Here is a 20,446-nt window from a genome sequence, read left to right as displayed (position 1 = left end):
GAATGCACAGCGTAATGGAAAACTAAATGTAAAGACATTGAATAACACTGAGAAAACCTTGAACAACAGAGAAAGATAATACTGCAAGAGTTCGCACTATAGTGCTACGAACTGCTTGATAAAAACACTTTTATTTAATGAGTTTTAAGCACAGGGAAAAAAATGAACATTTGAAAAATCCATAATTTATTAAACCACCAAGAAAAGTAACATTGCAACAATGCACGCTACGAACCGATCGCTGTAAACAGAAGTGAAACGGAGGTTTAAATCCAATAGAAAAAAGTCTTAATTAAATACAACGAGGTTAAAACAATGCTCGAATCTGTCTCTTTAAAAACAAGCCTGGTGCATTCTTTAACTGCCTACTCAGTCTTATATGGCCAGCCCTCTCTCTCTCACTCGCGCATCTGTGTGTATGTGTGTGTCTCTCTCGCATGCGCGCACGCATGTGTGTGTGTGTGTCTCTCTCTCGCGTTTGTCTGTGTGTGTCGCTCTCTCCCTCTCTCTCTCACTCGCTGCACAGGGAATGCACAGGGAGAGACTGAACACGTGCGGAAATCATCTGCACGCACAAACAGAAAGGGAAACTGGCTTGTTTGTATACCGAGTGTGTGGTCATGAACAGATGCAAAAGTTTGCCGAACGTTTTGGTCGTAACCCGATTTGTACATGTTCAGAGACGTTTGTGAACCAAGTTTTCACTGTACTGTACACTCCAGCTTTCTGTCGGGTTGGTGGGGGCAGCAGGACCTGACTCGAATATAAGCTGAGGGTGACGTTTTTCAGCACGTTTTGGATGCTGAAAAACTCAGCTTATATTCGAGTATATACGGTAATTGTGAATCCATGGCTATTAATATTGTAAAGTAGTATTAACATAATATACTGTAAACTGCTCAAAAAACTTAAAGGAATACTTTGAAAATACATCAGATTTCAATGCGAAAAAAATCATACTGGATATTTATACTGATATGGAGTGGGTAATGTGTTAGGAACAAAGGATGCCACATCGTTTGATAGAAATTAAAATTATCAAACTACAGAGTGCTGAATTCAAAGACGGCCCGAAAATCAAAGTGAAAAAATGATGCGGCAGGCTTGTCCATTTTGCCAACATTTCATTGTAGCAACTCAAAATCATACTCAGTAGTTTGTATGATCCCACATGCTAGTATACATGCCTGACAATGTCGGGGCATGATCCTAATGAGATGACGGATGGTGGCCTGGGGGATCTACTCCCAGATCTAGACCAGGGCATCACTGAACTCCTGGACAGTCTGAGGTGCAACCTGGTGGTGTCGGATGGACCAAAACATAATGTCCCTGAGGTGTTCTATTGGATTTAGGTCAGGCAAGCGTGGGGGCCAGTCAATGGTATCAATTCCTTCATCCTCCAGGAACTGCCAGCAATACTCTCGCCACATGAGGCCGGGCATTGTTGTACACCAGGAAGAACTCAGGACCCACTGCACCAGCATAGGGTTTGACAAGGGGTCCAAGGATTTCATCCTGATATCTAAATGCGGTCAAGGTGCCGTTGTTTAGCCTGTAGAGGTCTGTGCATCCGTCCATGGATATGCCTCCCCAGACCATCACTGACCCACCACCAAACCGGTCATGCTGAACGATGTTACATGCAGCATAACATTTTCCACAGCTTCTCCAGACCCTTTCACGCCTGTCACATGTGCTCAGGGTGAACCTGCTCTCATCTGTGAAAAGCACAGGGCGCCAGTGGTGGACCTGCCAATTCTCGTATTCTATGGTAACCCTCATGAAGTCTGTTTCTGATTGTTTGGTCAGAGACATTCACACTAGTGGCCTGCTGGGGATCATTTTGTAGGGCTCTGTCAATGCTCATCCTGTTCCTCCTTGCCCAAAGGAGCAGATACTGGTCCTGCTGATGGAATAAGGACCTTCTACGGCCCTGTCCAGCTCTCCTACAGTAACTGTGTTTCTCCTGGAATCACCTCCATGCCCTTGAGACTGTGCTGGGAGACACAGCAAACCTTCTGGCAATGGCACATATTGATGTGCCATCCTGGAGAAATTGGAATACCTGTGCAACCTCTGCAGGTTCCTGGTATCACCTCATGCTACTAGTAGTGACAGTGACTGTAGCCAAATGCAAAACTTGTGAAAAAACTGTCAGAAAATATAAGGAGGGAAAAATGTCTGTGGCCTCCACCTGTTAAACCATTTCTGTTTTGGGGGTCGTCTCCTTTTTGCCCCTCTAGTGCTAATTTCATTAACACCAAAGCAGCTGAAACTGATTAACAACCCCCTCTGCTGCTTAACTGACCAGATTAATAGCCCAGAAGTTTCATTGACTTGATTCTATATTTTGAATAAAAAGTGTTCCTTTAATATTTTTGAGCAATATATAACATGCCAATAAAGCTGAGTTGACAATCAAACATTCCTCTGCCCTTATCTTTTTAATGACTTGTGTCATAAAAACCAGTCCAAGACATTATAAAGGTTTGGGGCAGCCACCCGTATATTGTTTTTCCCAGCTGCAAATGGGTTTTCTTATCAAAGAAATGATGTGCATCTCACAGAGTCCAAAACAGAAGTGACTATAGTAGCCCAAGATGGAGGCTTTAAAGGTCTTGAGAGGAAGTGACGTCAAAGGGACCGGAACCAGAAGTGACGTCATCAAAGGGGCCGGCTTCAGAAGTTACGTCATCAAAGGGGCCGGCTTCGGAAGTGACGTCATCAAAGGGGCCAGCTTCAGAAGTGACGTCTTCAGAGGCACCAGGACCTTGCAGGATTTCCCGGGAAAGGTCTGTAGGGAACTGAGAAAAACAGTCAGTGCACTCCGCCGCCCCCTGGTCGGATGTTTTATTACAATTACTCGAGCCCTTTAGCTGCCTCCTACTCGCATGTGTGTGACACTTGCAAGAGCCCCCAATATTGATAATAAAAGAATCAACACCATCTTTGCCTTTTCTCATTTTTCTGCCTCACTCCACGCTCTCTGTGCAACGCGGCCACAGAGAGCTTAAACAACTCGGCACATCCACATAAAAATGACAAGGGGTGAGCTTTCTTGAAGGCTTTTACTGGACGTACCTCGTTGTAAACTGGAAAATATACAAAAGAAACATACAGGTATATACAGGTGTACAACCAAAGACCATAAAGAATGATTTACAAAGCAATACATAGCAGACAGTGTACATTAAACAATAAAGCTTTAAAAGACACTTACAAGGCGAGTGATTTCCACGGTTGGATCAAGACAAAGAGAAGCACGTAGACAGAGGTTCAGATTGCTGCATACCACAAGCAACCAGACCCGGGGATTTATATACCTTAAAGATACGCTTCAGACGTGACAGAAACAAGAGATAAAGGGGTGCCTACGTGAGACACATGGGGTGTATTGCATTCAAATGTTTATTATGGGACCTATATGATTTACGCGAGTTTCATAGACTTTTATAGCAACACTGTGAGTGTGGGACGTGGCTGACAGGTGTGTTAATAAATGACAAGATGAAGGGGGAGCAAAGCTCAACAAATAACAGCTAACAACATGTGGGGCAGAACACTCATCATTGAAAAAATATAAAAAAATATATAAAATCATGGGACACACAAAAAAATAATTGAATTGAAAGTTATTTAGAATTGTTTACAATGTTGAATTACAATGTTGTTTTTGTTTATATTTTTTGATGATGAAAGTAGCTATTCTATTAATTGATTAAATTAATTAATTAATGTGCACCCCACGATTTTATTTAGTCACATATAACCACGAAAATTGTGGTTAAAGAAAAATTTATTTTTTGCCTTTTAGTACATTTATAACTAAAATCAAAATAAAATCATTTTACTTAAGAAAAATATATCTATTTTTTACTTTTTAGTTTTAAGTATTTTGCAAATGATTTTTCTTTAATAATGTTTCATGAACGGGAAGCTTCTTTAAAAGTATTACATAATATATCTTCTTTGCAGAATTATTTGAATACTAAAAAAAATGATATTTTAGGCTCTATTTTTCTGTTCAGGCTCTTATGGGATTAATGCTTGGTCGCTGCGAAAAAAAAAATATCGACGACAGAACGGCAAGTTTATGCCAATACTTGCTCACTGTGATCATCAAGGCTCTCCAACGCAAGAGTAAACAAGTCAGCACACATATTTACCCACTCCACTCACTGGAAGAGGCAAGTGGGGGCAATCCAATGCGCCTTTCACTTGTATGCTCCTATATCTCACTATATTCTCTCTCTGTCATTGCTGTGTGTGGGTTAATTGTATAGCCATTAATTATGGTGAAATTTGTTATGTAATTGCATTGGTTTTGATGGACTTTTATATTGTCATCGATACTGAAAACGTATGCAAAATTTGAAGAAATTCACTTCAGCAAAAGTGGGTTGCAAGATTTGACCCAGACAAACAAACAGAGGAGCCAAGTTAAATAAAATTGTTTAAACAGATGCACTGAGTGACAGAACAATTTAGTGCAAGAGAGACGAGCACCATAATGTCTCACACTACCCTTAAGCCAGCTGTTTGTTCACTGACCTTAGCACTGAGCACATGAGGCAGATACTGTGTCTGCTTAGTGAATACAAACAAAGTACCCATAGAGCTTCACTATGCAATACGCAACAGACACTAGTAATCTTTGCAAAATACAAAGATAGAATGTTAACCTAAATATGATCTAATTGCTAAAAGGTATTAATAAAAATAAATGCAGAATTTATTTGCTTGTAGCATGGTGGCACATTAGCTAGCACTGCTGCCTTATAGATTCAGTGTCCTTAGTTCAACTTTATTTTGTTTTTTCACATGTCCAAAAGTGTGTTTAATATGTTAATTAGCAATTCCAAATAGGCTCTGTATATGCGTTAGTGTGGGTTAGTACTGTGGTTCTGTCCAAGGGCGGTCCTTCCCTTGCACCTGATACTGCTAGAAGAAACCCTGGCCACTGGTGATTCTGAATTAAATTTAGTGGCTCTGAAAATGCATTTATGCACTTTAGTTATATACACCTTTCAAAATACGCAGTGATAATGTACATAAGTAACTTAACAACAGAGATATAAAGAAAACAGTTACAAACTAAACTATTATAAATGATTAAATCAAGACAAAAAGGCCTGTTTTTTGTTTAAAAAAAAAGAAAAAAATCCAAAATAAGTCTTTAAAACAATAGTAAAAGTTTGTTGGATATAAAAAGTTAGGGAGTTCTATAACCTGACAGCAGCTTTAGCAATATTCTCATTTACCCAAAGACTGGTGTTTAGTGTTTGAGACAGTAAGTAATTCTTCATTAAAAGGTAGCTGGTTACAACATGGATTGCAACAGTATAACATATTAAAGACATGGTATATGAGACCCTTTTCTTAAAGACCTGCATACAAGTATATAAGAAAAATAATTCTAAAAGAGATATGATGTTCTGCAGATAACCACAGAAACAGCATGTGGGAAGTAGTAATGTGATACCATGGTATTCTTTAGGTTAAACTTCTGAAATCTGAACTGCACACTGGCATAAAGCGCTGATAAATGAGTGCTGACATAAGAGAGTGTCGACAAATGCATGCAGGTAAAATGTTACAAATGACCACAGCTAATGGGCTTCTCTTTTTATCTCAGAAATGCCCAGAGGTAAATGCAGGAATATAATTTAGTAAACATTTACAAAAATGCACATTAAAATGTTATTAGCTTTATGTTTTGTGCTTTGTGATATTGCCACATAAAACATGTTTTGTCACAAAAAAAAACTGGAAATGTGATCTTATGTCACTGAGTTAATGTATTAAGGTCTTTGCATACTTCCATGTTTGTGATCTCTTTAAGAATATTGCACAGAATGTTATGCGACTTCTATCAGACAGATGGAAAAAATACCCACTATCAAATGACAAATTGACAAATAAAAGAGGTGCAAATGTGTGTATAGTTAATCATTAATACATGTGTTATTTGTTAAAAAAAATTATACTTCAGTCTGAACACTATATAGAAATACTTAATGCCGGTATTTACTGAAACAATCTGAATTTTTAAGTATAACCTGACACAGATTTCTGGCTATACTGCTGGCTTCTACGTACAAATCAAGATGTGTCTAGCTTAATCACTCCCTGCAAATGTTAATACCAACATATGGATGTGTGCCCCTTTTAGACTTATGTATATAGTGTTTATTCTTGCGTTATATGATTTGTTTTGGTACATATAAATTTCATGTATTTTATTAAAATTATATCTTTTCAGTAAATAAAACTAATCCCAAATAGGGGATACTAGCTGTCCTCAATTATTACCATGTTCTTTAGTTAGCATTTTATTCATCAGTGCCATTTTGTCTTGCATGCTTTTCTTGTGCCACAAATTTAAATATGTTATAATCTGTTTAGTATTTTATAGAATGTATTGTAAAAAAGAGTGCATAAATAATTGTAGGCATTGAATGGTTTGAGAAATGTTATCATGGATGTAATATTTTATCAAACTATTATTTAGACTTTGGTTGTGAAATTATGTTTATACTAAAGTATCATTGTAAAAAATGTTGGCCAAAGGCAGATATATTTTGACTTGCCATTTCCTATTGACTGGGAATACCTGAATTTATTGCTTCTACAAACTATAATATGGAATTTTGTTTTCTCTCCTCTGTTTACAAATCATAATATATTCTTATTTTATCACTTATGTCTGTTATTCATAGAGTCCTCCCTGCGTGGAGAACGTTTTGAGTAGTGAGAAAAGTGCTATATAAATGTAAAGAATTATTATTATTATTGTTATTATTAATTACCTTTTAATGGAATTCACATAACCAAGGCAGGCGGTTTTGTAAAAGGTAACATGGTTCAATGTTAATAGTAGGGGAGAGTAACAGCTTCTGATTATCCAAAGGCATCAGGAAATCTCTCTGGATTCTCCTGAAGTTCAATCCTTAAATAATTTCCAAGAACTTGTACACTTATCTGTATTTTCTATTATGTCCCATAACATTTACAAGCAGAATGATGCTATTACCGTATAAAAAGTGAACATTGCTACAATTTAATGACCTCTTGGGCACAGCTATCAGTAGAGTGTCTATCTGCGTAGAGAATGTCGACTATGTTGAGACTTTTTCTTATCTTGGCCATGACATTTATGTTTCTGGTGACTCTTTCAATGAAGCCAGTAAACAGATTGGCAGAGTATGGAGGGTCATGAAGTCACTGGAAATGGTAGTGTGGTGCCCCCGATATCTCTGAAAAAGGACGAAGGTCCAAGTCTTTAGAGTCCTGGTGCTTCCTGTGTTGCTATATGGCTGCAAGATATGGATGCTATCCAGTGACCTGAGATGAAGACTGGACTCCTTCAGTAATGTTTCTCTTTGAAGAGTCCTTGGGTACCATTGGTTTGACTTTGTGTCGACTGAGCGGTTGCTCACAGAATCCCAAATAAGGCACATTACCTGCATGGTGAGGAAACATCAGTTATGGCACTACAGCCATGTAGCACAATTCCCCCAGAGTGATCCGGGTTGTAGGATCCTCATTGTTGATGTAACACATGGTTGCAGTAGACAGATGGTAATTTCCAGAGGGTGGGACTGGACCGCGTGTCTGCTTAGGGGGTTGCCAACTAGGATCCCGAGCTGTTTCATTGTGTGGTGGGTGATGCAATGCGCTGTACCGGTGCATGCTCCCCAACCTGACCTGACCTGACCTGCTGTTACAGTATCTAACTTCAATAACACAGCAGACAACAGAGGAGGTTAGGTAGGTGTTTCTTTATTGTGTTACTTGCCGAACAAAACTATTCACTTCACTAAGAGACACACATCATAGAAGCCTCACACACAGAACATTTCAAGATTAAAAAATATCTCAAGTAATTGCTTTTAATTCAAGGATGTCCTAATGAAAATTGTTGAGTACTGTTGACTACTGGGTTATGGTTAGCAAGCTATACTGCTATTACAATTGGTTAAATTTATAGCCACTTAACTGGTTATTCTGATTCTTCCTGGCAGAATTAAAAGTGGTAAAGCAATCTTTTGATCATACTTTTTTGCCCAGACTTGCTGCCACTTCCATTATATCAATAAACTAAGGAGAGAAAAGGTATCCATTTTGCAGCATTACAGGTTTTTTCTCAGCTTTGTGGTGTTGTACTGTGCACCCCCATGTGGTTCCCTGATAGAAAAAAGGCAAAACTGCTGCTTTATATACAATCTTTAAATGTATATTTTATATAAGAAAAATCTCCAAATATTTGCAGATTTCTGTGGTCTTATTACATCTACAGTTATTCCCAGTTTCAAATAAAAACTAACAGCATCAGATCCCTAGGGCAGTAGTATGTATCGTGATCGTCACTGAGAAAATAAAAGTGAAAAAAACCTGTAACTTTTACAAGTACTATAAATGTACACCATCTGTTACAGATGCAAACTAAATGTATGTGTGTACTGTATAATATTAACAATAAAAGCAGCTCACTACTGAAAATGGCAAATATAGGAGACAGTCGGGATCGAACCGAGGACTCTTGATTACAACTCAGAAAATCTTACTGCTACGCCACGGAAGCTGTGGTCTTATCCTTGAACCTTTTGTGAAAAGTGTTTATTTGATCTTTGGACTTCAGGCTTCACACATTATAAAGTTTATGCCAACATTTTGTTATTTACTACTAAAATATGAAAAACGTTTCTGTTTTAACAATGTGTTTACACAGATTATTGTAGAAACGGAACAGACATGAAATGCATGTGTTCCAAATAACGATCTATTATTTCCACTCTAAAACTCCAGCACTTCACTCCCAGATAATCAAGGCATGAGCTGGGAGAACTTTGTGCATGTTCTGCAGCGGTGGGGGGATGGAATAGCAGGCTGCTTACTGCTTGTCTTTATCAGCACATTCACAGGACAAAAGATGCTGATGGAGAGGTGCGATGGGATTTAAGGTGTTTTTTTATAGGCTCTGGTAATTCTAATGTTAAAGAAGTCATCTAAAGCTGTATTAAATAAGAAAGAAATTGTTTTCCTACTGTACAAATAAGGCTCAATTTTACATACCATAATTCATTTAGATAACTATAATATAAATTTTGTTGTTTTAATCTACACACAGTTTTGGCCCAGGAAGAGTCATCATCCGACAGGGACATATTCCTCAAAATTTTTATTTGATTCTTTCTGGCACAGTGCTTGTTTCAAAATTGTCCATTAACAAGCATACAGGAGAACCTTTTGCAAGAACCTCTGCATTTTTAAAGAAAGGGAAAACATTTGGGGTAAGTATGATTTCAGAAAGCAAGTCAATTGCTTCTTTTTTACGTGTTTGAAATGGAACCTGAGAACATTGACATCATGTGACATTGTTTTCAGTTGGACCTAGGTCCAGTTTAATAAATGTAAAGCATAAGGCCCATAGAGCCACATTAAAAGTATGTCAGTTTATTAATAATTGTGGATTATGAAATATTTACTTGGTAAATACTACACATTGGTTAGTAGTGCAGCATTACAGCTCTCATAGTCTGGATTTGATTTTGTCCTGGCCATTTTCAGCATGGAATTCTGTTCCATGAGTACACGGAGTGATTCTTCAAGTAGCTGGTTATTTTCCCAAATAGCAAAATGTGTATCATATGTTGATTGGATTTTGTAAATTGTCCTGAGGTAGGTGTGAGCCTGTATCTGCTTATAGATGGACTGCTTCCCCATTAACAACTTGCTTATAATTGCACTTTATATTACAAGAAGGCTTCAGCTCAAAGTGTCTCAATAAAAGAAGGATGTTCAAATGGATGGAAATACATAAAATCCATCCCCTGCAGTATGTAAAGGATAATAGAAGTGATTATCGTAATTCCAATTAGTTGGTTTACTAACAAATAAAACAAATAACATACAGAACATGTCTGTGTCCTTCTGACAGAATAATTATTGCTGGTAATGAACCTCAGCACATTTTCTTTAAAAAAAAAAAGCTTGAAATTTTCATATTGTGCTGTATTTATAACCTAATAAATACATACATTTTTAGAGAATGTATATTCAGGTTCTAATTATTTCAGAAATAAAATTTCAGATCATGAGTACAAGCGATGACCTGTCAGCACAGCAGTCACTCCAAGAACACTAGTTTGTCACTGGTTCTTTGGAGCTACCAATTGCTCCTCATATACGTATGTGAGACTTTTCAGTGAATGTGCTGTATGTGTATAAGTGTGGCCATCAGTATAGTTCTGACTAATGTCTTATGGTCCATAACTCTATGATGGAAAAGCAAGTCCTGAAAATGGATGGATAGCACATAAAGTACATGTTGTTTAACCTGGGATATTTTAAATCTCACACTTTTAGCCATTTAGCTTATGTTGCAATAATGCCACAATTAAACAGTAAATATAATATTAGCAACCTCTACAAGACTGAGGTTATATTGTGTACGGACATTATGAAAGAACACTCCATTTTAAATCTGCATTTGTTTTCAAATATGTTTTTGCTTGATTGTACTAACAAACAATAAGATATTAAAAAAAATTGTCACTTCCCCTGCAATGATGAACGATACAATTTTGCTCACCAAGTAACATTTTAAGTTTGAATGCTTAAGGAGGGCTGATCTTTGTCAGGTACATAACATATCTACAGCAGCATTTACTGTATTTATCCATCCATTTTCTAACCCACTGAATCCGAATAGGGTCACAGGGGTCCGCTGGAGCCAAACACAGCCAACACAGGGCACAAGGCAGGAACCAATCCTGGGCAGGGTGCCAACCCACCGCAGGACACACACAAACCAATCACACACAAGGGCCAATTCAGAATCGCCAATCCACCTAACCTGCATGTCTTCGGATTGTGGGAGGAAACCCACGGAGACACGGGGAGAACATGCAAACTCCACGCAGGGAGGACCCGGGAAGCGAACCCGGGTCCCCTAACTGTGAGGCAGCAGCGCTACCACTGCGCCACCGTGCCGCCCTTACTGTATTTGTTTGAATTTAAATTATTATGCAACATGTGTTGCAGCTTTTTCACTTTGCGCTGTGGTTATTCGCTTTACACTGTTGACAGGGTACACAAATCCACCCAGCTATCAATTCAACTTTGATTATTTTTCTCAACAACTCAAGCACTTTTTTGTACAGGTGGAGCAAGAATAGAACAGTATTGCATCTTCATTGTTTGCCAGTAACTGTTCTGTGTGTTAATGATTTATTGTATATTCTAACCTGGCCTCTCCTGTAAAATTAGCATGAATTTTATATATTGTTCCAAATTATAATGAACAATTAGTTGTTGGTTGAGACCTTCTGATTATATTTTTGAATCTGTTCTCTTGGATTACATAATGATACTAACACTTTAAACTTGTGTTTTAACATAAATTTGGCTGCATTGAGGTTATATCTATCATTTATTTATTTACATTTATCAGATTACTCAATTCATTTTTGTATTGAGGGTAGCACCTTGCCCATACCATTCTTTTACAGTGCCATCTTTCTACAGCCTAACTATCTGCACACTTATTACTTATCTTACTAATGAGGAACTATACATTTAATGTTTAGGATGTGGCCATCTTGACAGGAGCCAAAAGGAATGCCACTGTAACCTGTCACGACACTGTGGCATTGTTAGCTGTTTCCCGACAGGTAAGTCAAGTTTAGCTATATGGCATATTTTTGCCAATCATTAAGGTGAAGGCATTTAGGAGTTGGTCAGAATAAAGCTTCTTATTAAAAATAATGTACTTATGATTCTTAGCTATCTTCTTTTATTTATCTTAATCTATTTTTCAGGATTACATTTATTATTACTGGATGTAAATTGTAATGCACTGTTTAAATAGTCTAAAATGCTTTTGCGTACACTCAGGTTCCATGGTTAGAAATATCATTAAGTAAATGATTATTAAGTGGTGGCTTTTGTCCCATTAGTCCCAAGTATGATAAATTAAAAATTAAACAAGGTTGAAAACAGTTTCATTTAGACTATCTATATAATGAATTTAGAAATGACTCAGACAAAAATGGAAATTAATTCATTTATTGTCAGGAATTGTGACTGATGGAAGGCTTTCCAGAAATGTAGTTTGTTTGGTGAGCACAGTAACTGTATGGGTATTTTCTGTGGTGTTGTCTTGCATTTTATTGTATATATCATGGAAAGAAAGTGGAATGGAAGCTATTACATATTTTATTTGTTTAGCTGTTTTCCATCCAATGTACCTCCAATTCCATATGTTTATCCATCTATCCATTATCCAACCTGCTATATCCTAACTACAGGGTCACGGGGTCTGCTGGTGCCAATCCCCGCCAACACAGGGCGCAAGGCAGGGAACAAACCCTGGGAAGGGCGCCAGCCCACCGCAGGGTGCACACACACACACACATAGGGACAATTTAGGATCACCAATGCACCTAACCTGCATGTCTTTGGACTGTGGGAGGAAACCCACACAGACACGGGGAGAACATGCAAACTCCACGCAGGGAGGACCCAGGAAGCAAACCTGGGTCTCCTAACTGCGAGGCAGCAGCGCTACCACTGCGCCACCGTGCCACCCTGTATGTTACGTTTTGTTTGTTTTCATTCATAACTTGACATTGTCCTTGGCATATTCCTTCAAAGAATTATTTTAACAGCAATCTTTTGCTAGTTAGACAATTTATGTATTACTTGTCATTACTTGTTACATGATACATTGACAGTTATTTATACTAAAAACCTGTAGTATATTATACATAAACTCCTTAAAAAATGATTAGCTGATGTGTAGGTAGACCTGTAGTGCTATGGTTGAGTTCACAACTCATTTGGCTGCTTATTTACCTGACATTCAATGGCATGGTGCAAAGTGTTTTGAGCTCAGATATATACTCAGCAAAAAAAGAAATGTCCTCTGACTTTCAACTGTTTTTACTTTCAGTAAACTTAATGTGTAAATATTTGTAGGAACACTAAAAGAGTCAACACCATAAGACATAAACTAAAAATGTTTCACAATGTGTCCCTGAATGAAGAGAGGCTCAAAATCAAAAGTACCAGTCAGTATCTGGTGTGGCCACCAGCTGCTTGAAGTACTGCAGTGCATCTCCTCCTCATGGACTGGACCAGATTTGTCAGTTCTTGCTGTGAGATGTTACCCCACTCTTCCACCAAGGCACCTGCAAGTTCCTGGACATTTCTGGGGGGAATGGCCCTAGCCATCGATCCAAATCGATCCCGCTCCAGGGTACAGGCCTCGGTGTAACGCTCATTCCTTCGACGATAAACACAAATCCGTCCATCACCCTGGTGAGACAAAACCGTGACTCATCAGTGAAGAGCACTTTTTGCCACTCCGTCTGGTCCAGCGAAGGTGGGTTTGTGCCCATAGGCGGCGTTGTTGCTGGTGATGTCTGGTAAGGACCTGCCTTACAACAGGCCTACAAGCCCTCAGTCCAGCCTCTCTCAGCCTATTGCGGACAGTCTGAGCACTGATGGAGGGATTGTGTGTTCCTGGTGTGACTCGGGCAGTTGTTGTGGCCATCCTGTACCTGTCACGCAGGTGTGATATTCGGATGTACTGATCCTGTGCAGGTGTTGTTACACGTGGTCTTCCACTGCGAGGATGATCAGCTGTCCTTCCTGTCTCCCTGTAGCGCTGTCTTAGGCGTCTCACAGTGCGGACATGGCAATTTATTGCCCTAGCCACATCAGCAGTCCTCATGCCTCCCTGCAGCATGCCTAATGCACGTTCACGCAGATGAGCAGAGACCCTGGGCATCTTTCTTTGGGTGTTTTTCAACAGTCGGTAGACAAGTCTCTTTAGTGTCCTGCGTTTTTAGAACTGTGAGCTTAAATGCCTACTTTCTGTAAGCTGTTAAGGTCTTAACGACCATTCCACAGGTGCATGTTAATTAATTGATTATGGTTAATTGAACATGCATGGAAAACATTGTTTAAACTATTTACAATGAAGATCTGTACAGTTATTTGGATTTTTAAAACATTATTGTTGAAATACACAGTCCTGAAAAAGGGACGTTTCTTTTTTTGCTGAGTATAGAATGTTAAATGCACTTCATTCAAGCAGAATGGCGGCAAGAAAGAATAGATCGCCTATATTTATAACAAAAGAGAAGAAACAATGCGATTATGGCCATTTAGCAATCAACTTTAAAAAGGTGAAACAAAATGAAAGTACTGTAGTCCTGTGCACAGTAAGGATCCCCACCCTGATTTTTGTTGTCGCAAACATAGTCAGGTGAAACAAGAAGGATGTCCCTGTGCACATTTTGTTTAGTTTTGTTAGTTCTGTTATCTGTATGTGTGTTTGAGAGAAGTCAAGTGGAATTGTACTCATTAGAAAAGTTTGTTTCGATTCTGGAGCCACATATTCATTGCAAATCCTTCAAGTTGACAAGTGGGATATTTACGTAATAATATACTGTTGTGTTCCTGAAAAAATGTGCAGTTGAGCAACAGTTGAAAAAGTGGCGCAGTACGGGTTCTGCGAGTTATGCACCAAAACCAAGAAGCTCTTTCATCCATACCCCAGACGCTGTCATGAACATTGCAGATCATATATTAAGAATTTTTGACTGTGATTATCACAACAGATGGGTGCATAATGAAAGTCATATCAGTGTGCACTGAAAGATTTGCAGACTACATTTTTAGTGTGCAACCAGGTTATTCTTGTATAAATCCGAAAATTGTTACTTTTAGAATCACTTCTTTCTCCACAAAATGTTTTACTACATCAATTAAAAAGAAAGTTAGAAAACTTTGAAGTCAATGTAGTTAATCATATTATTTGTTGAACTTTGCAAATATTAATGAACATAGGTAATGTTTAAAACTAAGAATACAGACCAAATTTTATTGAACAAGTTTTATTATAATTTTAAAATAAAGTGTGCCATACATCTCTGTTTTGACTGGAAGCACTGCATTGGAAGTATTGCACGTCCTAAATGATTAGGTCTTGGTGTTGTGGTCAAGGAAATGAAGATACTAATAGGAGTAAAAAAACTGAAAAATATTCAATAAATGGGCCAAAGTCAAAAAGAGTCAAGAATCCTGTTTGTCAGTACAACATGCCAAACAAAACTCAGAAGAATCAAAAACCATAACTGTCTTAGGTGCCTTTCATTAAATAACTAAAGATAACAAAGAGAAACTTCATTGTTTTTATTCAAAAAACTTGAATGCTTATGTTACCATGGAGCTATCCTAATTAATACTTTCTATTACAATGTCACTTGCAATGCCAGTATTAGTCACTTGCCAGGCAATGAGCGTCATTGATAATAACAAAGAGCACATAGAAAGAACGCATGCACAAAATGGTGCTTTCATGATGTTACCAATAAAGAAAACCAAAATCATTTCTCACAACACAGCCTGCTTTCACATTATTTGAATTTGGCAGTGTGTCTGGGTATTTTCTCAGGTACTCCAGTTTTCCTCTATCATTCCAAAATCCTGTAGGTTTGTTAATAGTTTGAAAACATAATGCTGCATTGTTTGCATAAATAGTTAAACAAATAAACATAATAATTCCTTTCATTAGGCACAGAGAGGTAAGTAAGAAGAGAGACAGAGCCAACACACAGAAGTCAAGACCTCTGATCAGCACACACAGAAACCTGACAAACTCTGTTTGCATTTATTGTTGTTCTTCCAACTCTATTACTGAACCCACGCAAACTGACAAAGGAAAGATTTAAACATCAGCTATTAACACATGATTGATCAAACCACAGACCACCATTTAGGAGACAGAAGTACCTTGATAATTTCCTTAAAACCAAGTTGTAGCTAAGAAAAGATGTAATAGAATATTTTAAATACGAAACAACCTGTTTTTATCTGCATGTGTCAAGGAGTCAATCTTGAAGTTTCCTTTCTTTAACAAGTTAGAAAATGTGCTCACAGTGTAACATTTAGGTAAGTTTGGCAATTAAGCTAAGTGATATATTAAGTTGGAGCATTTCATCTTTTTAGTTACTTCATCCAAGAGTCAGTTATCACATTTTAACTTTATTAAATGTTTTTGTAAGAATGAGTCATATTCAAAAATGACAGAGATAATAAGATGCAAACAGACATGTTTGTAGACTATGTTAAATATGTGCTTTTTACAGCACTCTGCAATATCACAAAATTAAAACTTTAGCCTAAATAGGCTTGTAGTGGCAGAACAGCTTTCATACAAGACAGATTCTAATTCACGTAATGTAAACATGGCACTGGTTGATGTGTGTAAGAGGAGGAGGAGCTGTGACTAACTATTGCTCAGTTTTGTTACACAGCGTTTTTGAAAGTATGTCCAATAGATTATTACTCTTAATTACCAAAACCAAGTTTCCTACTTAAAACCAGTAATTAATTAAAATTATATAAATAACCAAGAACATGAAAAGGAAGTGATTAATTATATATCGGGAATACCAAAGGTGACAATTATCTTAAGGATTTTAATTCCATTCTAAAGATACATAGGAACAAAACTGACTCCTTGGGTCTGGATAAATCATAACCTCAGCTCAGTAATTCATTTTACTACATGACTAAAATGAACCATTTTTTACTGCCTGTATGAAGGTGATAGTTGACAGGGCACAGCATAGACATCAATGTAATAACATTAATAATAAATCTTTGTATTTATATAGCACTTTTCTCATTATGCAAAGCACTTTTCATAGTGAGTGGGGAGCGAGTTCAACCATCACTAATGTGTAGTATCCATCCACCTGGATGAGGCAACAGCAGCTATTTTTGTGCCAGTACGCTCACCACACATTAGCTATTTATGGGAGGTGTTTTCTGCCAAAAAAATTAAATAAAATTATAAAATGAAAATGCATTCTTTTTGAATGCTTCAAAAATTAAAATTAAAATGAAATGCCTCCATTTGCAATTTCGTTTTCAATGTCTACATGCAAGGAATGCTGTAAAAATTAAAAATAAAATGAAATAATCCCATTTGCCATTTCATTTTCGGTCTGAACAGCAATGAAGCTGCAAAAATGAAAAGTAAAACGCATTTCTTCTTTGCATTTTCATTTTCAAGTTCTCAACATTGCAAATAGCATGGGTCAATGGGCGGGGTTTGCACCTCGATTTCCCACAATTCTTTGTGCTTCGTAAATGTAGAGCCATTTCGATCAATAGAATACTTCTCACTTCGACTTTGCCTTTCCATTTTGGTACTTTTTTTTTAACAATATTCGAAATTATTTCATCCATCCATCCATCCATTATCCAACCTGCTATATTCCTAACTACAGGGCCACAGGGGTCTGCTAGTGCCAATCTCAGCTAACACAGGGCGAAAGGCAGGAAACTAACCCTGGGTAAGGCATCAGCCCACCGCAGAGATTATTTCATTTTAATAGAAAAGAAAAAGCTTACAAAAACATATCCAATTAGAACAATCTAGACGAGAACAGGCCATTAAGCCCAACAAAGCTCGCCAGTCCTATCCACTTGTTTCCTCCAAGAAAACATCAAGTCGAGTTTTGAAAGTCCCTAACGTCTTATTGTCTACCACACTACTTGGTAGCTTATTCCAAGTGTCTATCGTTCTTTGTGTAAAGAAAAACTTCCTAATGTTTGTGCGAAATTTACCCTTAACAAGTTTCCAACTGTGTCCCCATGTTCTTGATGAACTCATTTTAAAATACAAGTCTCGATCCACTGTACTAATTCCCTTCATAATTTTAAACACTTCAATCATGTCACCTCTTAATCTTATTTTGCTTAAACTGTAAAGGCGCAGCTCTTTAAATCTTTCCTCATAATTCAACCCCTGTAGACCTGGAATCAGCCTAGTCGCTCTTCTCTAGACCTTTTCTAGTGCTGCTATGTCCTTTTTGTAGCCTGGAGACCAAAACTGCACACAGTACTCAAGAGGAGGCCTCACCAGTGCATTATAAAGGTTGAGCATAACCTCCTTGGACTTGTACTCCACAGATCGTGCTATATAACCTAACATTCTGTTAGCCTTCTTAATGGCTTCTGAACACTGTTGGGAAGTTGATAGCTTAGAGTCCACTATGACTCCTAAGTCCTTCTCATAAGGTGTACTCTCGATTTTCCGACCGCCCATTATGTATTCAAACCTAATATTTTTACTTCCTATGTGTAATACTTTACATTTACTGACATTAAATTTCATCTGCCACTAATCTGCCCAAGCCTGTATGCTATCCAAGTCCTTCTGTAATGATATAACGGATTCCAAATTATCTGCTAATCCACCTATCTTGGTATCATCTGAAAAATTAACCATCTTGTTACTTATATTCCTATCTAAATCATTTATATATATATTAAAAATAGCAACGGCCCTAGCACTGACCCCTGTGGAACACCACTCTTAACATCGGCCCGTTCTGATGAGGTTCCTCGCACCATCACCCTCTGCTTCCTGTGTCTGAGCCAATTCTGCACCCATCTAAAAACATCACCCTGAACTCCCATTTATTTTAACTTGATGCCCAACCTCTCATGTGGCACCTTATCAAATGCTTTCTGAAAGTCCAGATAAATAATATCATAAGCTCCACTTTGATCGTATGCTTTTGTTGCAACCTCATAGAATTCCAACATTTTAGTAAAACACGACCTCCCTCTTCTGAACCCATGCTGACTGTTCAGAATAACTCCTGTCCTTGCCATGTGTTACTCAATCTTATCCTTAATAATTCCTTCCATTAATTTTTCTGTAATGCTTGTTAAGCTTACTGGTCTATAGTTGCTTGGATCTGCCCTGTCACCCTTTTTATATAATGGGATGATATTTGACATTTTCCAGTCCTTTGGAATCTCTCCAGTGCACAGTGACTTCCTAAAACTATGTGTCAAGGGTTTATATATGTACTCACTAGCCTCCTTAAGAACACAAGGATAAATTATTATCTGGGCCTGGTGATTTGTTTGATTTCATCTTATTTAATCTGAGCAGCACTTCTCCCTCTACAATTTCCAATTCCCTCAGTACCTCCTTAGTAGTTGCATTTACCTCAGGGAGGTTATCCACTTGTTCACTTGTAAACACCTCAGAAAAATGTAAGTTTAGGGCATCTGCTATTTCATTGTCTGTACACTGTGTGCACAATTATTAGGCAAGTGAGTATTTTGACCATATCATCATTTTTATGCATATATTCCAACTCCAAGCTGTATTAACTTGAATGCTTATTGGATTTAAGCACGTCAGGTGATGTGTATTTGTGTAATGAGGGAGGGTGTGGCCTAAGGAGATCAACACCCTATATCAAGGTGTGCAGAATTATTAGGCAGCTAGTTTTCCTCGGGCAAAACGGGCCAAAAAGAGATTTAACTGACTCTGAAAAGTCAAAAATTGTAAAAAGTCTTTCAGAGGGATGCAGCACTTTTGGAATTGCTAAGATATTGGTGTGTGATCACAGAACCATCAAACATTTTGTTGCAAATAGTCAACAGGGTCGCAAGAAACGTGTTGAGAACAAAAGGCGCAAATTAGCTGCCAAAGATTTGAGAAGAATCAAACGTGAAGCTACCAGGAACCCATTATCCTCCAGTACTTTCATATTCCAGAGCTGCAACCTACCTGGAGTGCCCAGAAGTACAAGGTGTTCAGTGCTCAAAGACATGGCCAAGGTAAGGAGGGCTGAAACCCAACCACCACTGAACAAGAAACATAAGTTGAAACGTCAAAACTGGGCCAAGAAATATCTGAAGACAGATTTTTTTCAAAGGTTTTATGGACCGATGAGATGAGAGTGACTCTTGATGGACCAGATGGATGGACCTGTGGATCAGTAATGGGCACAGAGCTCCACTCCAACGTGGAGGTGGGGTACTGGTATGAGCTGGTATTTTTAAAGATGGGCTAGTTGGACCTTTTTGCATTGAAGATGAACTCAAAATCAACTCCCAAACCTACTGCCAGTTTTTCAAAGACACTTTCTTCAAACAGTGATACAGGAAAAGACCATGTTTTTTATGCAGGCCAATGCTCCATCACTTGCATCGAAGTTCTCCACTGCATGGCCAGCCAGTAAAGGCCTTAAAGATGAAGGAATAATGACATGGCCCCCCTTCCTCATCTGACCTAAACCCTATCGAGAACTTGTGGGCACTTCTTAAACACTAGATTTACGGGGGAGAAAAACAATACACCTCTCTGAAGAGTGTCTGGGAGGCCGTAGTCACTGCTCCACAAAAAGCTGATCGTCAACAGATGACTGACAGACTTCATGAATGGAAAGGCTTATGACTGTTATTGGAAAGAAGGGTGGCTATATTGGTCATTGATTGATTGATTTATTTTTTTTGAAATGTCAGAGATGTTTATTTGTAAATTTTGAGGTGTTTGTTTATTATTCTCACTATAACAGATGAAAATAAACAAGTGAGATGGGAAAATATTCATTTT

General features: G+C 38.0%; 1 protein-coding gene across 4 annotated transcripts in view; it reads left to right on the top strand.

Annotated features, from left to right (window-relative positions):
• The window catches only part of LOC120523146 (cyclic nucleotide-binding domain-containing protein 2-like), a 102,051-nt gene that overhangs the window by 45,106 nt on the left and 36,499 nt on the right, over window positions 1-20,446 (top strand). For all 4 annotated transcript variants that reach the window (XM_039744158.1, XM_039744157.1, XM_039744156.1 and 1 more), the window contains 2 exons: window positions 9,134-9,296; window positions 11,595-11,678. In XM_039744158.1, coding sequence (XP_039600092.1) covers window positions 9,134-9,296; window positions 11,595-11,678 — 247 coding nt within the window. The remainder of the gene's footprint in view (window positions 1-9,133; window positions 9,297-11,594; window positions 11,679-20,446) is intronic.

Source organism: Polypterus senegalus, chromosome 2 (assembly GCF_016835505.1).
Source record: "Polypterus senegalus isolate Bchr_013 chromosome 2, ASM1683550v1, whole genome shotgun sequence".
NCBI lineage: Eukaryota > Metazoa > Chordata > Cladistia > Polypteriformes > Polypteridae > Polypterus > Polypterus senegalus.
This window is presented reverse-complemented; position numbering and strand designations above follow the sequence as displayed.